The sequence below is a fragment of the Gorilla gorilla genome, chromosome 20 (assembly GCF_029281585.2).
Source record: "Gorilla gorilla gorilla isolate KB3781 chromosome 20, NHGRI_mGorGor1-v2.1_pri, whole genome shotgun sequence".
Classification (NCBI taxonomy): domain Eukaryota; kingdom Metazoa; phylum Chordata; class Mammalia; order Primates; family Hominidae; genus Gorilla; species Gorilla gorilla.
The window spans coordinates 59,262,816-59,283,687 of record NC_073244.2 but is presented as its reverse complement, the minus strand read 5'-3'; the positions used below and the strand labels follow the sequence as shown (position 1 = coordinate 59,283,687).

At 52.1% G+C, this 20,872-nt stretch overlaps 1 protein-coding gene across 2 annotated transcripts in view; it reads right to left on the bottom strand.

Moving 5' to 3' along the window:
• Positions 1-263: 263 nt before the first annotated feature.
• The window catches only part of EHD2 (EH domain containing 2), a 30,773-nt gene continuing 10,164 nt past the window's right edge, over positions 264-20,872 (bottom strand). For both annotated transcript variants that reach the window (XM_004061066.4, XM_063701492.1), the window contains exons 4-6: positions 17,168-17,580; positions 6,870-7,034; positions 264-2,524 (exon numbers count right to left, since the gene is read on the bottom strand). In XM_004061066.4, the coding sequence (XP_004061114.1) occupies positions 1,973-2,524; positions 6,870-7,034; positions 17,168-17,580 (1,130 nt within the window). In that variant the 3' untranslated portion in view covers positions 264-1,972. The remainder of the gene's footprint in view (positions 2,525-6,869; positions 7,035-17,167; positions 17,581-20,872) is intronic.

Below are 20,872 nucleotides of genomic sequence, written 5' to 3'. Positions count from 1 at the left end.
TGGTTCCCAGGCCCCCGCCGCGGGAGGTGGGAGGGAGGGATGTCCCGGGGGGAGGGCCCCAGAGTCACTTTTCCTCGGAAAATATGCCGTTCTGGCCCCCAGCCCAGGCCTGAGTCACCAGGCCTCGCTGCATTGAGTCACGGACTCCACCCCGCCCCTGAGAGCACGGAAGGGGGCCTCCCCCCACCCCAAATCCTGCCCAGGTCTCTCCTTCCCTGGGGAAGGGCGGGCGATCCCTGTCCCAAGCCAGCCTGACTGCCACATGGGAAGAAGCCTTGGCTTTATTCGCTCTGTGGGGACACTGTTCCGTTCAGAGGCCCCTCCCAGCCATGGGGTGGTGGACAGTGGTGGGCGTGGGAATCCCAGCGAGCATCCTGGAGGGTGCGTCGTCTCCATGTATTTTGCTCTTCCCCATCTTTTCCATGGGGTCCCCTGCCAGGGTCAAGCACTAATATGTGGTGAAGGCAGCAAACAGGGTCGGCGTCCCTTTAGGGGTGGGGAGAGGGCTGTAGCACCAAGAACCCCCCTCCCCCGCCCACGACATCCCTGAAAAGGAGACTAAAATAAAGCCCCGGGGCCTTTCTACGTAGGGGCTCCACTTAAATATGGAATGGTGGTGGGCAGAGAGGCGGTGGCCCAGCAATCCTTAAGTCCAGATTACCAGCTGTGGGGAGGCTTCCAGGGGGCCAGGAGCAGGCTGGGCAGTTCCAGCCACAGACACGTGGATGGAGGACGGAAATACCTCCAAGGGGGTACAGTCTCGGAGGAGCAGGATGGAAGGGGCTTTTCTGCCTGCTACGGGATCCTTTTTAAAGAAATGGGTGTGAAGCCGGGCACGGTGGCTCATGCCTGTAATCCCAGCACTTTGGGAGGCCGAGGCGAGGAGATCACCTGAGATGAGGAGTTCGAGACCAGCCTGGCCAACATGGTGAAACCCCGTCTCTACTCAAATACAAAAATTAGCTGGGCGTGGTGGCGTGTGCCTGCAGTCCCAGCTACTCAGGAGGCTGAGGCATGAGAATCACTTCAACCCAGGAGGTGGAGGTTGCAGTGAGCTGAGATCTCACCACTGCACTCCAGCCTGGGCGACAGAGCAAGATTCTATCAAGAAAGAAAGGACAGGACAGGACAGGAAAGGGAAGGGGCGTGGACAGAACTGGGGGCAAAAACAAAAAAAAAAGGAAGGAAGGAAAGAAAGAAATGGGTATGGGCAGAATTGGGGGCAAAAACAAAAAAGAAGGAAGGAAGGAAAGAAAAGAAGGAAGGAAGGAAGGAAGGAAATAAATGGGTGTGGGCAGAATTGGGGGCTTTCCCCGAGCAAGGGGAGGGGCTGCGGAGGGGCCCATCTGAGGAAGCAGTAGGTGTGTCTCCCCTCTGAGCCCCCCATGTTCCCGAGACCTGAGGATGTGATGGAGCCGGTTGAGGGTGTTGCCTGGCTGGGCAGGAGGAAGCCGAGCAGAAGGGGGTCTGTTTATCTGCTAGTCGTTTCAACCACAGGGCTGCTCACCCAGGGGAGGGGCTGGGGTCCTGCCAGGAATTAGTGTGTGTTTGCGTGACTGTGTAGGTGCCCTCTCCTGGGAATGTCACCTTCCATGAGGGCAGATGTATTTGTCTATTTTGTTCTCTATGGTAATGCCCAGTGCCTAGAACAGGGCTGGGCACATAGTAGGTGCTCAATAAATATTTGAATGAATGACGGATGGATGGATGCCTGCGTGTGCCAGTGTCTGTGTGATGTGCCTAAGTGAACGTGAGGCTGGAGGTGTGAAGGGCAGACAGAGAAGCCTTGTCCCTCCCGTGGTCCCCTCTAAATGCTTCCACTGGGGTGTCTGGCGGTAGTGAGGAGGGAGACCCCCGGTCCTTACAGCTGGGCAGGGAGGGCAGGCAGGGCGTGTGTGAGCCGGGGCAGGGGTGTGCGTGCAGCCGACTGGAGCTGGGGAGCCACAGCAGGGCCATGGGAGGGGGGGCCGGCTCACTCGGCGGAGCCCTTGTGGCGTCGCTTGGAGGGTGGCACCAGGCGACGGGGCAGGTTGGCGGGCAGCCCGTGGCCTTCCAGCTTGGCCTCGATGAGGTGGCTGGCCAGCGCGAACTCCTCATCATCCAGCATGCCGTCGCGGTCCACGTCGCTGAGCTTCCAGATGCGCCCCAGCACTGAGTTGGGGAGCTTGGTCCCCACCATCCAGGTCTTGGCCTTGGAGCCGCTCAGCTTGCCGTCGGCAGGCGCCAGGTTGTAGAAGATCTCGTCGTATTTGGACTTGTCCTTGGTCACCACCCACTCGGCCTCGTCGTCCGAGCCCTCCTCGCCGTCCTCCATGGCCTCGTCAGGTCCCCGCTCCACAAACGGGCCCATGTGGGTGCCCTCAAAAGCGCCCCCCTGCACGCCCACCTCAGTGCTCTCCAGCTCCTCCTGCCGCAGCAGGGGCATGAGCTTGGCGATGTCGTGTGTCAGCATCTCGTCCAGTGCCTCCAGCAGCTTCGGCTTCAGCGAGTGAAACTTGGTGAAGTCGTGCGCCATCAGCAGCTCCTGTGGTGGGGGACAGGGGCACCCAGAATTCAAGCGGCGCCATCCCTGAGGCCCTCAGGCTGCAAGGTGGTATCAGGACACTGGAGAAGCTCAGGGGGCAGCTGTTGTGGGTTTTTTTATTGTTGTTTGTTTTGAGACAGAGTCTTGCTCTTGTTGCCCAGGCTGGAGTGCAAATGGCACGATCTCGGCTCACTGCAACGTCCGCCTTCCGGTTTCAAGCGATTCTCCTGCCTCAGCCTCCCAAGTAGCTGGGATTACAGGCATGCGCCACCGTGCCCAGCTAATTTTTGTAATTTTAATAGAGACGGCGTTTCACCATGTTGGCCAGGCTGGTCTCGAACTCCTGACCTCATGATTCGCCCGCCTCAGCCTCCCAATGCTGGGATTACAGGCATGAGCCATCGCGCCCGGCCATTTTTGTTTTGTTTTGTTTTGTTTTGTTTTTTTTGACAGGGTCTCGCTCTGTCACTTAGGCTAGAGTGCAGTGGTGCCAACATAGCTCGCTGCAGCTTCCAACTCCCAGCCTCAAACGATCCTCTGGCCTCAGTCTCCCAAGTAGCTGGGACCACAGGCACACACCACCCACCCAGCTAAATTTTTGTTTGTGATCCTCCCTCCTCAGCCCCCGCAATTCGCCGGGACTATAGGCGCGCGCCACTACGCCCAACTAGTTTTAAAAATTTTTTGTAGAGACCAAGTCTTGCTGTGTTGCCCAGGCTGGTCTCGAACTCCTGGGCTCAAGCCATCCTCCCACCGCAACCTCCTAAAGTGCTGGGATTGCAGGTGTGAGCCACTGCACCCAGCCAGGGTGGCAGCTCTTTACTGACACATGCAGAAGTATTTGAACATCTGAACAACCTGTTCTGCTCGGGCACCCACCAATGAGAAGATACTTGGGCAACAAGGTCCCAGAGGCTTTTTCCTGTGCCCCAGAATTACTGGAGGGTGGGGAGGCTGGGGCCCCTCTGATGAGTGAGAGCAGCGGCCCTTTGCCAGCTAGCAGAGAAGGATTTCAATATTTTCGCATCAAGTATAGCTTTCTCAGAGCATCCACACCAGCCCAGAACCCTAACCGCCCTCTACCCAACTCCAGCTGCCCAGCCAGCACGTACAACATTGAAAGTTAAAAAAAAAAAAAAACTCAGCAGGCTTGGGTGGCTCACACTTGTAATCCCAGCACTTTGGGAGGCTGAGGTGGGAGAATCACTTGAGCCCAGGAGTGCAAGACCAGCCTGGACAACATGGCAAAACCCTATTTCTTTTCTTTTCTTTCTTTTTTTTTTTTTTTTTGACGAGTTTCGCTCTGTCACCCAGGCTGGAGTGCAATGGCGCGATCTCAGCTCACTGCAACCTCCGTCTCATGGGTTCAAGCGATTCTCCTGGCTCAGACTCCCAAGTAGCTGGGATTACAGGCGCCTACCACCATGCCCAGCTGATTTTCATATTTTTAGTAGAGATGGGGTTTCGCCATGTTGGCCAGGCTGGTCTCGAACTCCTGACCTCAGGCAATCTGCCCACCTCGGCCTCCCAAAGTGCTGGGATTACAGGCGTGAGCCACTGCACCTGGCCTCAAAACCCTATTTCTAAACAAAAAAAAAAAAAAAAAATTAAAAATTAGCCAGGTGTGGTGGTGCACGCCTGCAGTCCCAACTACTTTGGGAGGCTGAGACAGAATCTCTTGAACCCCAGGAGACGGAGGTTGCAGTGAGTGAAGATAGCACCACACTGTACTCCAGCCTGGGTGACAGAGCAAGACGCTGTCTCAAAACAAAAAAGTGTGCAGCGGGGAGAGAAAAAAGAAAGTTAAGAAAGCTCAATTCCTGTCACAGTGCTACCACACCACACAGAAAGGACTGAGTGGCTGGCTGCCAAATTTGGAGGTGAGATTTGAGATGATCAGATCATCAGGGGTTCCTGGGACCACCCCCTCCCCACCGAAGAAGTCACTTTGGGGTGTAGGGGTGGGCTTGGCATCACACTGCTTCTCACACAGGCTACTCTAAGTGGCCCAGACTGCACCAGGACAGTTTCTGTGAAAATGGATTCCTTTCACAGCCCTATGTGAATTTCCTGAGCCAAGGCAGAGAGGCCAGCTGATCACGACTCTGAAGGGTTGGGGATCCTAGGTTGCAACCTGGATTCCCTGGCAGCCAGGATATGACTAAGTTCAAGTCCACTGAGGCAAGCACAGGTTGCATGTGCAGCTTCTACTGTTAGCCTGTCCAGTATGGCAGCCACTAGCCATATGTGCTTATTTACATTAATTAAAATGAAATACAGGCCGGGCGCAGTGGCTCATGCCTGCAATCCCAGCACTTTGGGAGGCTAAGGCGGGAGGATCACCTGAAGTCAGGAGTTCGAGACCAGCCTGGACAACATGGTGAAACCCCATCTCTACTAAAAATACAAAATTAGCTGGGCGTGGTGGCGGATGCCTGTAATCTCAGCTACTTGGGAGGCTGAGGCAGGATAATTGCTTGAACCCGGGAGGCAGAGGTTGTAGTGAGTCAAGATCTTGCCACTACATTCCAGCCTGGGCAACAGAGCAAGACTCCATCTCAAAAAAAAAGAAAAAAGAAATACACGTTAACATTCCATTTGAATGTGGCTAGTGGCTACCATACTGGACAGTGCAGAATGAAACATTTCCATCATTGTAGAACGTACTGCTGGACAGCTCTGTTCTAGAAAGTGTTCTTGGTCAGGGATGGTGGCTCCTGCCTATAATCCCAGCACTTTGGGAGGCCAAGGCAGGAGGATCACTTGAGGCCAGGAGTTCGAGACCAGCCTGGCCAACATGACAAAACCCCATCTCTACTAAAAGTATGAAAAATTATCTGTACGTGGTGGCACATGCCTGCAGGCCCAGCTACTTGGGAGGCTGAGGTGAGATAACTGCTTGAACCCGGGAGGCAGAGGTTGTAGTGAGCCAAGATCACGCCTCTGCAGTTCGGTCTGGGTGACAGAGTGAGACTCTGTCTCAAAAAAAAAAAAAAAAAAAAGCTAGCCAGGCATGGTGGCATGTGCCTGTAGTCCCAGCTACTCTAGAGGCTAGGCAGAAGGACCTTTGAGCCCAGGAGTTCAAGTACACAGTGAGCTATGATCACCCCATTGCACTCCAGCCTGGACAACAGAGTCTCTGAAAAATATATAAATAAATCTCTAAAAAATATATAAATAAATTTTTAAACGTATATATTTTACTTTATTTATTTATTTATTGAGACAGAATCTTACTCGGTCACACAGGCTGGATTGCAGTGGTGCGATCTCAGCTCACTGCAACCTCTGCCTCCCGGGTTCAAGGGATTCTCCTGCCTCAGCCTCCCCAGTAGCTGGGACAACAGGCATGCAACACCATGCCCAGCTAATTTTTGTATTTTTAGTAGAGACGGGGTTTCACCATGTTGGCCAGGCTGGTCTCGAACTCCTGACCTCAGGTGATCCACCCACCTCAGCCTCCCACAGTGCTGGGATTACAGGCATGAGCCACTGCACCCAGCTGTGTATATTTTAAATATTTATATTTTACAAATATAAATATTTAAGTCTCAAATAAATAAATAAATGAAAATAAAATAAACAGCGTTCTTAAAGAGACTACTCTTTTCTTCCCCTTCCCAACTTCCTTTTCTTTTTTTTTTTTTGAGACGGAGTCTGGCTCTTTTTGCCCAGGCCAGAGTAAAGTGGCGCTATCTTGGCTCAGTGCAAGCTCCGCCTCCCGGGTTCACACCATTCTCCTGCGTCAGCCTCCCGAGTAGCTGGGACTACAGGCGCCCGCCACCACGCCCGGCTAATTTTTTGTATTTTTAGTAGAGACGGGGTTTCACCGTGTTAGCCAGGATGGTCTTGATCTGCTGACCTCGTGATCCGCCCGCCTCGGCCTCCCAAAGTGCTGGGATTACAGGCGTGAGCCACCACGCCTGGCCCCCTTCCCAACTTCTTGCTGGCTGGAATGCAGACACAATGGCTGGAGCCTTCACAGCTCTTTTGTACCATGAAGTTCCTTGGGCCTGGAGGCCAGGCATGGAAGAGAAATAAGACAGAAGGGGACTAGATCCCTGGCTCTGTAAAGCACCAAACCAGTCCTGGATCACTTTCTGGGACTTTTTATGGAGGAAAGAAAGAAAAACTCTCTATCTTAATTTAGCCACTGTTATTTTGGGTTTTCTCTTCACTCCCCTAGCCTGACTCATACAACCATGCTCCCACGGAACTATTTGAGGGAGGCGCTTTCCAGAACCTGCCATCCATCCCTCTGGCTTTTGAGGTCCCATCTCAGAGCTTCCAGAAACCAACCTTCCCATCACCCACCCCCAACACTCCCTCCTGGGCAGCTTCCCACCTGCATTTTCTGGCAATCAGGAAAGTCCCCAGGGGAGATGTGATGTTCCAGCTGAATCTTCGCAAAGATGACGGGCAGTTTGAGGATCAGCTGCTTCTTCTTGTTCTCCTTCCCAAACACAGAGGGCATCTCCTTCTTCAGGTAGCTGATGATGTAAGCGTGAACCTGTGGGAAGGGTTCTCACCTCAGCCTGCATCAGGGTCCACCAAGGGGCTTGTTAAAACACAGGCTGCCGGCCCCACTCCCAGAGATTCTGATTTACTTGGTCTGGGCTGGGGCATGAGAATTTGTATTTCTTTTATTTCTTTTTCTCTCTCTGTCTTTTTTTTTTTTCTTTGAGACGGAGTCTCGCTCTGTCACCGAGGCTGGAGTGCAGTAGCACGATCTTGGCTCACTGCAACCTCCGCTTCCCGGCTTCAAGCAATTCTCCTGTCTCAGGCTCCTGAGTAGCTGGGATTACAGGCATGCGCCACTATGCCCAGCTAATTTTTGTATTTTTAGTAAAGATGGGGTTTCACCATGCTGGTCAGGCTGGTCTCAAACTCCTGACCTCGTGATCTGCCCACCTTGGCCTCCCAAAGTGCTGGGATTACAGGTGTGAGCCACCGTGCCCAGTCTTTTTTTTTTTCGAGACAGAGTCTCGCTCTGTTGCCCAGGCTGGAGTGCAGTGGTGCAATCAGCTTGCTGCAACCTCCAACTCCTGGGTTCAAGCAATTCTTCTGCCTCAGACTCCCAAGTAGTTGGGATTAACAGGTGTGAACCACCACACCCAGCTAATTTTTTTGTATTTTTAATAGAAACGGGGTTTCTCCATGTTGGCCAGGCTGGTCTTGAACTCCTAATCTCAGGTGATCCACCTGCCATGGCCTCCCAAAGTGCTGGGATTACAGGCATGAGCCACCACGCCTGGCCTGCTTTTTTTTCTTTTTTTTTTTTGGAGACAGGGTCTCGCTCTATCACCCAGCCAGGAGTGCAGTGGTGCGATCATAACTTACTGCAGCCTCAAATTCCTGGGCTCAAGGGATCCTCCTGCCTCAGCCTCTCAAGTAGCTGGGATTACAGGCAAGAGCCACTGCCCAGATGGGAATTTGCATTTCTGACAAGTTACAGGTGCTGCAGGCGGAGGCGCCACACTGTGAGCCCCATGGCCTCCTCCTGCTGGGGCTCACCCTGGGCTCCTCCTCTCTGCTAACTAAGTGAGCTGAGTCCCTCCCAGTTTTAAACACCCCTCCAAGAGGTCCACTCCCGAATCTGCATACCAGCCTAAGCCTCTCCCTCCAGCTCAGGACTCAGAGCTAATTGCCCTGTCAACATTCCTGGATAGCTCCATACCAGGATGCCCTAAGTGGAATTTGAGCCTAGCCCCCAGAGCTGTGTCGCCCTCAGCTGTGCCCATCTCTGAAAAGGGCATCCCCAGCCCTGCCTTCCCAGTTGAGGCCAGAAATCTAGAAATTTTATTTTTATTTATTTATTTATTTTGAGACGGAGTCTCACTCACTCTGTCACCCAGGCTGGAGTACAGTGGCGCAACCTTGTCTCACTGCAACCTCCACCTCTGGGTTCAAGCAATCCTCCTGCCTTGGCCTCCCGAGTAGCTGGGATTACAGGCACGTGCCACCATGCCTGGTCAATTTTTGTATGTTTAGTAGAGACTGGCTTTCACCATGTTGGCCAGACTGGTCTCGAACCCCTGACCTCAAGAGATCCACCCGCCTTGGCCTCCCAAAGTGCTGGGATGACAGGCGGAAGCCACCCTGTCCGGCTCTAGAAATCACTTTTTTTTTCTTTTTGAGAGGGAGTCTCACTCTGTTGCCCAGGGTGGAGTGCAATGGCATGATCTTGGCTCACTGCAACCTCCACTTCCTGGGTTCAAGCAATCCTCCTGCCTCTACCTCTCGAGTAGCTGGGATTACAGGTGCCTGCCACCACTGATTTTTGTATTTTTAGTAGAGAGGGGTTTTCACCATGTTGGCCAGGCTGGTCTCAAACTCCTGACCTCAAATGATCTGCCTGCCTCAGCCTCCCAAAGTGCTGGATTACAGGCGGGAGCCACGGTACCCAGCTCTTGAAATCATTATTGATTTGATATTTGATTCTTCCTCCTGTTAAGTAGCCACATCCAACCTATCAATGAGTCCCTTTTGCCTCCTCCTATGTCTCTCCCTCTCCCCTACTTTTATTTTCTTTTTTGCTTTTTTTAGACAGGGTCTGGCTCTGTCCCCCAGGCTGGAGTGCAGTGGCACAATCTCGGCTCAGTGCAACCTCCACCTTCCCAGCTCAATCCATCCTCCCACCTCAGCCTCCTGAGTAGCTGGGACTACAGGCACCCGCTACTACGCCCAGCCTCTCCCCTACTTCTCATTTCTCTCCACCTCAGTGGCCACCATGTCCATTCGAGAGTCATCCTCTCTTGCCTGGGGAGACACCCAAGTGGCCCGACAGGTCTCCCAGCTCCCCATCCTGCCCCAATAACCCTTCCTCCATGCAGCAGTGGCCCGAGAGGGCATTTTTCAGGAAGGAACATGAGCCCAGGGGATGCTGCTCATAACTCTCTATTTGCTTATTGAAGTTCAAAATTTCTACCGAAGCCGACAAGGCCCTACAGCAGCAATTCACGAAGTGTGGTCCAAGGAAACCCAGGAGTCCTCAAGATCCTTTCGGGGGTTCCTGTGGTCAAAATTATTTTAAGAACAATACTAAGATGTTATTCGCTTTTTGCTTTCTTCACTCTTTTTTTCTCCCAAATGGACAGTGGATTTTTTTTTTTTTTTTTTTTTTTTTGAGACAGAGTCTTGCTCTGTCACCCAGACTGGAGTGCAGTGGTGCAAATAATGACTTTATTTATTTATTTATTTATTTATTTATTTATTTATTTATTGAGACAGAGTCTCACTCTGTCGCCCAGGCTGGAGTGCAGTGGCTCAATCTCGGCTCACTGCAAGCTCCACCTCCCGGGTTCACGCCATTCTCCTGCCTCAGCCTCCCAAGTAGCTGGGATTACAGGCGCCCGCCACCATGATAATTTTTGTATTTTTAGTAGAGACTGGGTTCCACCATGTTGGCCAGGATGGTCTCGATCTCTTGACCTTGTGATCCGCCCGCCTCAGTCTTCCAAAGTGCTGAGATTATAGGCATGAACCACCGCGCCCGGCCTAATGACTTGATTTATTAATCTTCTCTTCTCAAGAGGCTGAGATGGGAGGATCACTGAAGCCGGGGAGGTCAAGGCTACAGTGAGCCATGATCATACCACTGCACTCCAGCCTGGATGACAGAGCAAGACACTGTCTCAAAGAAAAAAAAAAGGAGCCCCAGAAGGGCTGGAAACTTGTCTGTTCCCTCCATCTCCAGCACCAGTACAATCTGTACAGAAAACACTCAGGAAATATTTGTGGAATAAACCAATGAACTTGAGAACCTTTGAAACATGATCTTTTTTATTTTTTTATTTTTTATTTTTTTTGAGATGGGGTTTCACTCTGTTGCCCAGGCTGGAGTGCAGTGGTGCGATCTTGTCTCACTGCAACCTCTGCCTCCTGGGTTCAAGCGATTCTCCTGCCTCAGCCTCCTGAGTAGCTGGGATCACAGGCATGCACCACCATGCCCAGCTAATTTTATATTTTTAGTAGAGATGGGGTTTCTCCATGTTGGTCAGGCTGGTCTTGAACTCCTGATCTCAGATGATCCACCCGCATTGGTCCCCCAAAGTGCTGGGATTACAGGTGTGAGCCACCACACCTGGTCCACAATCTTATAAATTATCGAAAAATAAACAAGGAGAGCAGAATAATGAATATTGGTATGTCTATATTTTATAGGAAGCTCAAAAATTAAATATTGCTCATGCCTATAATCCCAGCACTTTGGGAAGCCAAGGAGGGAGGATCACTTGAGGCCAGAAGTTCGAGACCAGCCTGGGCAACATAGCAAGACTTGGTCTCTAAAAAAAAATTTTAAAACTAGTTGGGTGTACTGGCGCGCGCCTATAGTCCCAGCGAATTGCGGGGGCTGAGGAGGGAGGATCACTTGAGCCCAGAGGTTTGAGACTGAAGTGAGCTATGATGTCGCCACTGCACTCCAGTCTGGGTGACACAGCGAGCCTTTGTCTCTAAAAAAATGAATAAATAGGCCAGGCGCAGTGGCTCACGCCTGTAATCCCAGCACTTTGGGAGGCTGAAGCGGGTCGATCACCTGAGGTCAGGAGTTAGAGACCAGCCTGGACAACATGGTGAAATGCTATCTCTACTAAAAATACAAAAATTAGACGGGCTGATGGTGCGCACCTATAATCCAAGCTACATGGGAAGCTGAGGCAGGAGAATCACTTGAACCTGGGAGGTGGAGGTTGCAGTGAGCTGAGACCGTGCCATTGCACCAGCCTGGGCGACAGAGTGAGACTCAGTCTCAAAAAAATAATAATAAATAAATGCTTTTACAAAATGCAGTATATTGGCCGGGCGCGGTGGCTCACGCCTGCAATCCCAGCACTTTGGGAGGCAGAGGCGGGCGGATCATGAGGTCAGGAGATCGAGACATCCTGGCTAACTAACACGGTGAAACCCCGCCTCTACTAAAAATACAAAAAATTAGCCAGGCATGGTGGCAGGCACCTGTAGTCCCAGCTACTCGGGAGGCTGAGGCAGGAGAATGGCGTGAACCCGGGAGGCGGAGCTTGCAGTGAGCCGAGATCGCGCCACTGCACTCCAGCCTAGGCGACAGAGCGAGACTCCGTCTCAAAAAAAAAAAAAAAAAAAGCAGTATATCTGGAAAGACACACAAGAAACTACTTATGGGGGTTGCCTCTAGAAAAGAGGCCCTGGGAGCTGGTGGGGTGAGGTGTGGGAGAATCATGTCTGATAAAGTATGAATGCCTTTCCATGAGATGGTCTTAAATGTTCAATAAAAAAGACTAGTTAAAAAATTCTTTTAGGCCAGGCACAGTGGCTCATGCCTGTAATCCCAACACTTCGGGAGGCCGAGGCCAGCGGATCACCTGAGGTCAGGAGTTCGAGACCAGCCTGGCCAACATGGTGAGACCCCATCTCTACTAAAAATACAAAAATTAGCCAGGTGTGGTGGCACCTGCCTGTAGTCCCAGCTACTCGGAAAGCTGAGGCACAAGAATCACTTTAACCTGGGAGGCAGAGGTTGCAGTGAGCCAAGATCATGCCACTGCTCTCCAGCCTGGGTGACAGAGAGAGACTCCATCTAAAAAAAAAAAAAATTATGTGTATATATATGTGTGTATATATATATATTTTTTTTTAAAGAATCACAAATTTAGACTGCTGAGAACGTTGGTGGTCCCTGACTGGTTCTAAATCTTCATCTCTTCCACCTTCCACCACCACCCTGTCTCCAGCCCCGTTAGGCTCTCAGCTCAAACACATCAAGTACATGGCTGCCCCAGGGCCTTTGCACATGCTGTTCTCACTGCATGGACTGCTCTTCCACCCGATCGCCACTCAGCTCACCCCTTCCTCTTACCCCTTCCTCTCCTTCAGAGCGCTCTAAAATAGTCCCTCGCCAGCCCCTCTTTCCTCCGCTTCATTTTTCTTCATAACCATTGATTTGTTTAATGTTTGCTTCCCCACTAAAAAGTAATTCTATGAGAAAAGGAATTTATCATTGTTCCCTGCTGTGTCCCCAGAGCCTAGAAGAGTGCCACATGCGATCGGCAGCTGCTGAATGAATGTCACTGGGCCACTGCAGAGAATGTGGTCTGAAGGTTCAGGGCATCTTGGCGTCTTTAGAATCAGACCCTCCCAAGATCTTGGCCTTACGTATCACAGCATCATAAAATCGCCCCTTCTAACAGCTATCACTTCAGCCAAAGGACTTAGAGCCAGAGGATTCGTCCACACCCTCCATCGTACAGATGGGAAACTGAGGCACTGGGAGGAGGGTGAATGCCTCCTCCCAGAGAGTCCAGGAAGGCCTGGTATCTTTGGAGGAGAGCATGAGGGGAGGTTAACAGTATGGCTATTGTTGGTGACGACCAAGTGTGGCAGACTCATATGTGAGGAGCAGGGGTGGGGGTGCGACACGGGGCAAAGGAGGGGCAGTGAGCCTTGGTCACAGCGGACCCTGAATCCCATGCTCCTGTGTCCTGAACGGCACTGGGGAGCCATGGATGAACCTGCAGGAAGAGGAGGAGGGAGTGCCTAAGGGTCTGAGGGACCAATCAGGGCAGGGGTGTGGCCAGGCTGGGGGTGGGGCCTGTGAGAGCGGGCCAATGGAGCCAGGAGGCAGGGCCGAAGGGCGGCTCCGTAGGGACCAAAGGAGGGTAGGCGGGAGGGCGCTGATGGCTTTTCCAGAGAGGAAGCAGGGGAAGGTGCCAGGAAGAGATAAGGTGGGAGGGCGGGCTGGGCCGGGGCTGGGTCCCTGACTCCGGGGTTTGTCTGGGTTTCCGGAGCCGCCCCCAGCCCGGCGGGGGCACCAGGTGTCTGGCCCGGACCCACCCCTCTGTCCCTGGGCCTTGTGCTCCAGCTCCCGCCAAGGGACCCGCGGGAACGAACCTGGGGGAATCTAAGCAAGACCAGGAGGAAGACAGAGAGAGGGCGGCGGCGGAGCGGGGGAGAGATGGAGAGACAGGAGGAGGCAGAGCGAGAAAGAAAAGGAAAGGGAGTTAGAATAAAAGAAAAAGTAAAAATGGAGAAGAAAGAGACTGAGAGAGAGGTAGAAAGGAGACTGACATAGAGACAGAAAAAGAGAGAGAGAGACACTGCAGAGCCGCCTGGGCAGAGGAGCGCAAGGTGAATTCCGAAGGTTCCAGGAGTGGCAGCCTGGTCCACAGTGGGCCGCTCCCTCCGAAGGAGGATTCCTGGGGTGGGGGTGGGGGCTCTGACTCACCCACTCTCGCTGCTCCTTAAACCAACACCTCAGGCTCCTCCACCCCCTAGAACCTTCTTGGCCTCCCTGCCTGCCCAGCTTCCTGCCCCGCCTCCACCCTGGCAGCCTCCCCTGAGAAAGTTCCATCTGACATCCAAAATCGCTCTGAAACCCGCGCTCTCCTTTCTCCTCTCCCTCCCCAAGGCCTGTCCTGATCCAGGAACCTCCAAGCCTTTTGCCTGGTCTCCAGGCTCCTAGACTCTCCTGCCTTGAATCCACCCTCCAAAATGTAGCTTGAGTCTAATTATCTCCTTTCCCTGCTCCGAACTTTTTCATGGCTCCCCAGTGCCCTAGGGACAAAGCACAGATTCCCGGACACAGCCCACACCACCTCTGATCTCAGCCACATCCTCAGCCTCTAATTGAGTTAGCACACTGTCTACACTGGGTTCAACACTGACATTTCCCCTCAGATGCCCTCTCCTCCAAAGAAGCCCTCTCTCTGCCTGCCCCAGCTACCCCGCCCCAGCTCTGACCACACTGGGTCATCGGTGCTTGGGGATGGATCTGTCTCCTCTCCAGGAGCCCCAGTGAGGACTGAGCCCTGGAACTGCCTTCATTATTTAGGACTGGGAGCCCTAGCAGGACAGGACTGGAACCATCGTGGTCACTGTTGTGCCTCCTGCACCACCCAACACCAGGCCAGGCATAGAGGAGATTTTGTTCAATGCAACTGTTTGTTCAATGTCATTCATTCAATAAATATTTACAGAGCACCAATTCTGTTCCAGGCGCTGGGGATAAATCAGTGAAGGAATTCAAAGAGCCCTGATTGGCTGGGCGTGGTGGCTTACGCCTGTAATCCCAGCAATTTGGGAGGCCAAGGCGGGCGGATCACCTGAGGTCGGGAGTTCGAGACCAGCCTGACCAATATGGTGAAACCCCGTCTCCACTAAAAATACAAAAAATTAGCTAGGTATGGTGGCACACGCCTGTAACCCCAGCTACTCAGGAGGCTGAGGCAGGAGAATCGCTTGAACCCGGGAGGCGGAGGCTGCAGTGAGCTGAGATCGCACCACTGCACTCCAGCCTGGGCAACAGAGGGAGACCCTGTCTCAAAAAAAAAAAAAAAAAGAAAGAAAAAGAAAGAGAAAGAGAAAGAAAGAGAGAAAGAGAAAGAAAGAAAGGAGAGGAGAGGAGAAGAAAGGAAAGGAAAGGACAACAGGGTTAGGGTAAAGAAGGACGCATATGGGGGAAGTTATATTCATTCAAAGGAGGGCAGGGACAGCCTTCCTGAGAAGGGAGCATTTGAGTAGAGTCTTGAAAGGGGTGAGGAGGGAGTGAGCCTTGTGGATGGCCAGGTGGGAGGGGGAAGAAGGCAGAAGAGGTTTCCAGGAGGAGGGAGCAGCAAGTGCACAGGACTGAGGCTGCCAGCGTGAAGTGCAGGGGACGCTGGGAAAGGAATGGGAGATGAGGACAGAGGAAAGGAGTGAGGGAAGGGGACAATCTGTGGCCACAATCAAACAAGAGTCATGGGAGACAAGTGCTGTGAAGCGCCTAAGATGTAATAAATTCATCTTTTTTTTTTTTTTTTTTTTGAGACAGAGTCTCGTTCTGTCGCCTAGGCTGGAGTGCAGTGGTACAATCTCAGCTCACTGCAACCTCTGCCTCCCGGGTTCAAGCGATTCTCATGCCTCAGCCTCCCAAGTAGCTGGGATTACAGGTGCCCGCCACCACACCTGGCTAATTTTTGTATTTTTAGTAGAGACGCAGTTTCACCATCTTGACCAGGCTGGTCTCGAACTCCTGACCTCAAGTGATCTGCTCCCCCCTCGGCCTCCCAAAGTGTTGGGATTACAGGCGTGAGCCACTGCACCCAGCCTTCATTGTTATTTTATGTCTGTTTACTTATTCTGTCTCCCTCCATCAAAAGACAAGCCCCGGGGCTGGTCCAATGGTAGTGGGTTATCAGAACTTTTTTTTTTTTTTTTTAATGGAAATGGTGTCTCACTATGTTGCCCAAGCTGGTCTTCAATGCCTGGGCTCAAGCAATCCTCCAAAAGTGTTGGGATTACAGGCGTGAGCCACCGCACCTGGCCTTGGTTATCAGAACTTATTAGTGTCACTAAAGTTGGCATGCAACCCCCACCCCCACTGCTAAATTTGACTAGCTTATAAATTAATTAATTAAATTTAAAAAAAGATGAGCCCCAGGAGGGCTGGAACCTTGTCTGTTCCCTCCATCCCCAGCGCCAGCACCATGTGTACAGAAAGCATTCCAGAAATACTTGTGGGCCTGGCGCGGTGGCTCACGCCTGTAATCCCAGCACTTTGGAAGGCCAAGGAGGGCGGATCACCTGAGGTTGAGAGTTCAAGACCAGCCTGACCAACTAAAAATACTCTACCAAAAATGCACAATTAGCCGGGCATGGTGGCGAATGCCTGTAATCCCAGCTACTCGGGAGGCTGAGGCAGGAGAATCGCTTGAATTCAGGAGGCGGAGGTTGTGGTGAGCCGAGATCGCGCCATTGCACTCCAGCCTGGGCAATAAGAGCAAAACTCCGTCTCAAAAAAAGAAAAGAAAAAGAAAAAGAAATATTTATGGAATAAACCAATGAACTTGGAAACCTTTGAACCACAATCTTATAAATTATCAAAAAATAAAGAGGGTAGAATAATGAGTATTTGTCTGTCTATATTTTATAGGAAGTTCAAAAATTCAACATACTCATGCCTGCAATCCCAGCACTTTGGGAGGCCAAAAGGGGAGGATCACTTGAGGGCAGGAGTTCAAGACCAGCCTGGGCAACACAGTAAGACCTCGACTCTACAAAAAATAAAAAATTAGCTGGGCGTGGTGACACGCGCCTGTGGTCTCAGCTACGTGGGGCAGGCTAAGGAGGAAGGATCACTTGAGCCCAGGAGTTCAAGGCTGTGGTGAGCTGTGATTGTATCATTGCATTCCAGCCAGGGCAAGAGAGCGAGACTCCATCTCTTAAAAAGAAGGAACAAGAGGGAACGAAAGAGGATGTAAGGAAGGAGGAAGGGAGGAGGGAGGAAGGGAGAGAGGAACAGAGGAAGGAAGGAAGGAAGGAGGAAGGGGAGGAAGAAAGAGAAGGAGGAGGAGGAGGGAGAAGAAGAGGAGGAGGAAAGAGAGAAGAAAGAAGAAAAAGAGGAAGAAGAAGAAGAAGAGAAGGAGGAGGAGGAGGAAGAGGAAGAGGAAGAAGAAATAGAAATACCAGGACAGAGAAGCCAGGGTGACACGGAGTTGACACAGAAATCCAAAGGCAGAGGAATGAGTCTCTCCATACAGTTCTTCCTCCCGGCTTCACTCTGTGCCAGAATGACCCAACTTCAAGAGAACTAACTAACCTGGGCCCTGATAAGTCAGGGACTCACAGCACTGGTAGGAGAGGACCGACGAAACCTCCTCCAAGAATGCGCGCCCAGCCCTCAGGACTACTCACTCGCACCAGCCGGGCCCTCTTCACCAGGTCGTTGAGCTTGCGCAAGGCTGCGTGCCGGGGCAGGCCCTGGATGTCGCGGAAGAGGTCCTGCTCCTCCAGCTCGAAGAGGCGCCGGTTGTCGGGCACGAGGAGGGGCTGGGACCAGAAGGAGCCGATGTAGACGCGCAGCACCTCGGGCGTGCCCACCACCTTGCCCAGCGCCCACATGAGCGCGCCGTAGACGCGCATCAGCTGCTGCGTCTCCACCATGTCGGCCTTGTTGAGCACCACGCGGATCTTGTCCTCATGGCCCCGCAACGCGCCGATGGCCTCCGAGAACTCGTCCGAGATCTCCAGCTTGTGCGCGTCAAAGAGCAGGATGATGAGGTCCACGCGCTCCGCGAACCAGCGCAGCACGGCCGGGAAGTCGTAGCCTGGAGTGGGAGTGGAGAGACAGGGGCGCAAGGGGCAGAAGTCAGACCCCCACCCTCCAGCCATTCTCAGTAGCATCCATTCTCTTGCATATTGGACTGTAAAGATGTTCACGTTGTTGGCTGTCCAAATCCTGTCTGGGCAAAATAGCCAAGGCCCTCAGTGGGCACTACTGCTCTGGCTCTCCAGTGCCCAGAATTTCCCCCCTCGCTCTGGCTCCAGCCCCTCAAGCCATCTGGCTACAGGGGGCAATCATCCCCCTTTTCCTTTGCTCGAGCACAATGGCGGGATCACGCCTCCCTGCAACCTCTGCTTCCCGGAGCTCAGGTGATCCTCCCACCTTAGCCTCCCCAGTAGCTGGGACTGCAGGCGAGCGTCACCACACCTGGCTAATTTTTTTTTTTTTTTTTTTTTTTTTTTTGAGTAGAGATGGGATCTCACTATGTTACCCGGGCTGCCGGGCTAGTCTCAAACTCCTGAGCTCAACTGATCCTCCTGCCTCAGCCTCCAAAATGTTGGGATTACAGGCGTGGGCCACCGCGCCCAGCCTCACGGCCTCCATTTTTTCATTCACTCATTCATTAAGCAGTTATTACAGGTGTGCGTCGGTATGTACATGTAGGTTGTTAAAAATACTGACATGTTTGCTAAGAGATCCCCCTGTGCTTCTATGGAACCCCCAAGCCCGCCACATGCCTCTATCACCCCAGCTCCTCCCCAGGACCTGTTGCATCTCCCCACGATCCAGCAACTAGAGTTCATGCTGGATAGCTGTGCTCTTGCCATAGCAGATGATAATTTTTTTTTTTTTTTTTTTTTGAGACAGAGTCTCACTCTGTCGCCCAGGCTGGAGTGCAGTGGCATGAATGCGGCTCACTGCAACCTCCACCTCCACCTCCCAGGTTCAAGCGATTCTCCTGCCTCAGCCTCCCGAGTAGCTGGGATTACAGGCATGCACCACCACCCTGGCTAATTTCTGTATTTTTAGTAGAGACGGGGTTTCACCATGTTGGCCAGGCTGAGATGTTAAATATTTTGCATTTATTTAGCAATACTTACTGAGAGTCTCATGTGTGCCAAGCCCTGTCCTGGAAGCCTGGGATACCACAGAGAACACACAGACAAGATTCTTGCTCTTATGAAGCACCCATCCCAGCCATGGGTTCCCATGCTCATTCATTCATTCCTTTCACCATTCATTTCCTCATTCACTCCTTCATCCACTCATTCTCACCTTTGCTTCTTCACTCATTTATTCACCAACAAGCAATGCTGAGGAGAGCAGAGAGGAGCGATTGAGACCCCCTGACTTAGCTGTCTGGAAGACCTGGAGTTGAGTCCCTCCTCTGCCCCCATCCGCTGTGTGACCTTAGGCAAGTAGCTTAACCTCTCTGAACTTGTGTTTTCTTTTCTGTAAAATGCAAATCATAGGACTGTTGTGAAGCCAGGTGTGATGGCTCAAACCTGTAATCCCAGCACTTTGGGAGGCTGAAGTGGGCAGATCACTTGAGGACAGGAGTTCGAGACCAGTCTAGCCCTGAAAATACAAAAAAATTAGCCTGGTGTTGGTGGCTCATGCCTATGGTCCCACATATTCAGGAGGCTGAGGCACGAGAATCACTTGAGCCTGGGAGGCAGAGGTTGCAGTGAGCCGAGATAGCATCACTGCACTCCAGTCTGGGCGACAGAGTGAGACTCTGTCTCAAAAAAAAAGACTGTTGTGAAGATTAAAAGAATATAAATGAGCTAATATATATAAAGAGCTTAAAATAATGCCTGGCATTGAGCTGTACATTTAAAAATGATGGAGGTGGCCAGACAGAGTGGCTCACACCTGTAATCCCAGCACTTTGGGAGGTAGAGGCAGGAGGATCGCTTGAGCCTGGGAGTTTGAGACCAGCCTGGGCAAGATGACAAGACCCTGTCTCTACAGAAAAAAATAAAATAAAAAATTATCCATACATGGTGGCATGAATCTGTAGTCTCAGCTACTCAGGAGGAGGAAGCAAGAGGATCACTTGAGCCCAGCAGTTGGAGGCTGCAGTGAGCCATGATTGCGTCATTGCACTCCAGCCTGCAGACAGAGCAAGACCTTGTCTCTTTAAAAAAAAAATGGTTGAGCTTTTTTTTTTTTTTTTTTTTGAGACGGAGTCCAGCTCTGTCACCACGCTGGAGTGCAGTGGCGCGATCTCAGGTCACTGCAACCTCTGCCTCTCGAGTTCAAGCAATTCTCCTGCCTCAGCCTCCCGAGTAGCTGGGATTACAGGTGCCACCACACCCAGCTAATTTCTGTATTTTTAGTAGAGATGGGTTTTCACCATGTTGGCCAGGATGGTCTCCATCTCTTGACCTCATTATCCGCCCACCTCAGCCTCCCAAAGTGCTGAGATTACAGGCATGAGCCACCGAGCCCGGCCATAATAGTTGAGTTTTTATGGCGTGTACGTTAATCCTCAATGAAACTGTTTTTTTAAAAACAGTGCTGGATGTACGGTAAGCACTCAGCAAGTCATGGTGATGTCACCCACTGGGAAGCACCCTCTGTGGTCCCTGCTGTGTGTGTGGAGGCTGAGGCAGTTTCAGCTTTGTCCTTACATCTCTCAGCCCACTGGGGACACAGACCTGGCCCCTGAGTGGTCAGCCCAGGGTGGGCAGGGGGACCCAGGGAGCTGAGGGAGCCCAGGGCCAGTGCCTGACCCAACCCCCAGCCTGGGGGTCAGGGAGGACTTCCAGGAGGAGGGAAGGCAGAGTGGGAACCCAGAGGACGAAGAGTTAACTGGCAGAACAAGGAGCTAGCCCTGATTTACTGACTTCACGCCCTCCAGCTAGAGCTCACTCAGTGACTCTTCACAACAACCCCAGGAGGTGGGCACTGTTCTGACCCCATTTTCCAGATGAGGAAACTGAGGCACAGAGAAGTTAGGGGACTAGCTAGGCGTGGTGGCTCACGCCTGCAATCCCAGCACTTTGGGAGGCTGAGGCGGGTGGATCACCTGAGGTCAGGAGTTCGAGACCAGCCTGACCAACATAGTGAAACCCCGTCTCCACTAAAAATACAAAAAAATTAGCTGGATGTGGTGGTGGGCACCTGTAATCCCAGCTATTCAGGAGGCTGAGGCAGGAGAATCACTTGAACCCAGGAGGCGGAGGTTGCAGTGAGCCAAGGTCCTGCCACTGCACTCCAGCCTGGGCAACAAGAGCAAAACTCCATCTCAAAAAAAAAAAAAAAAAGAGAGAGAAGTTAGGGGACTTACTCAAGACACACAGGTAAGAGGTGACAGAAGAGTAGTCCCA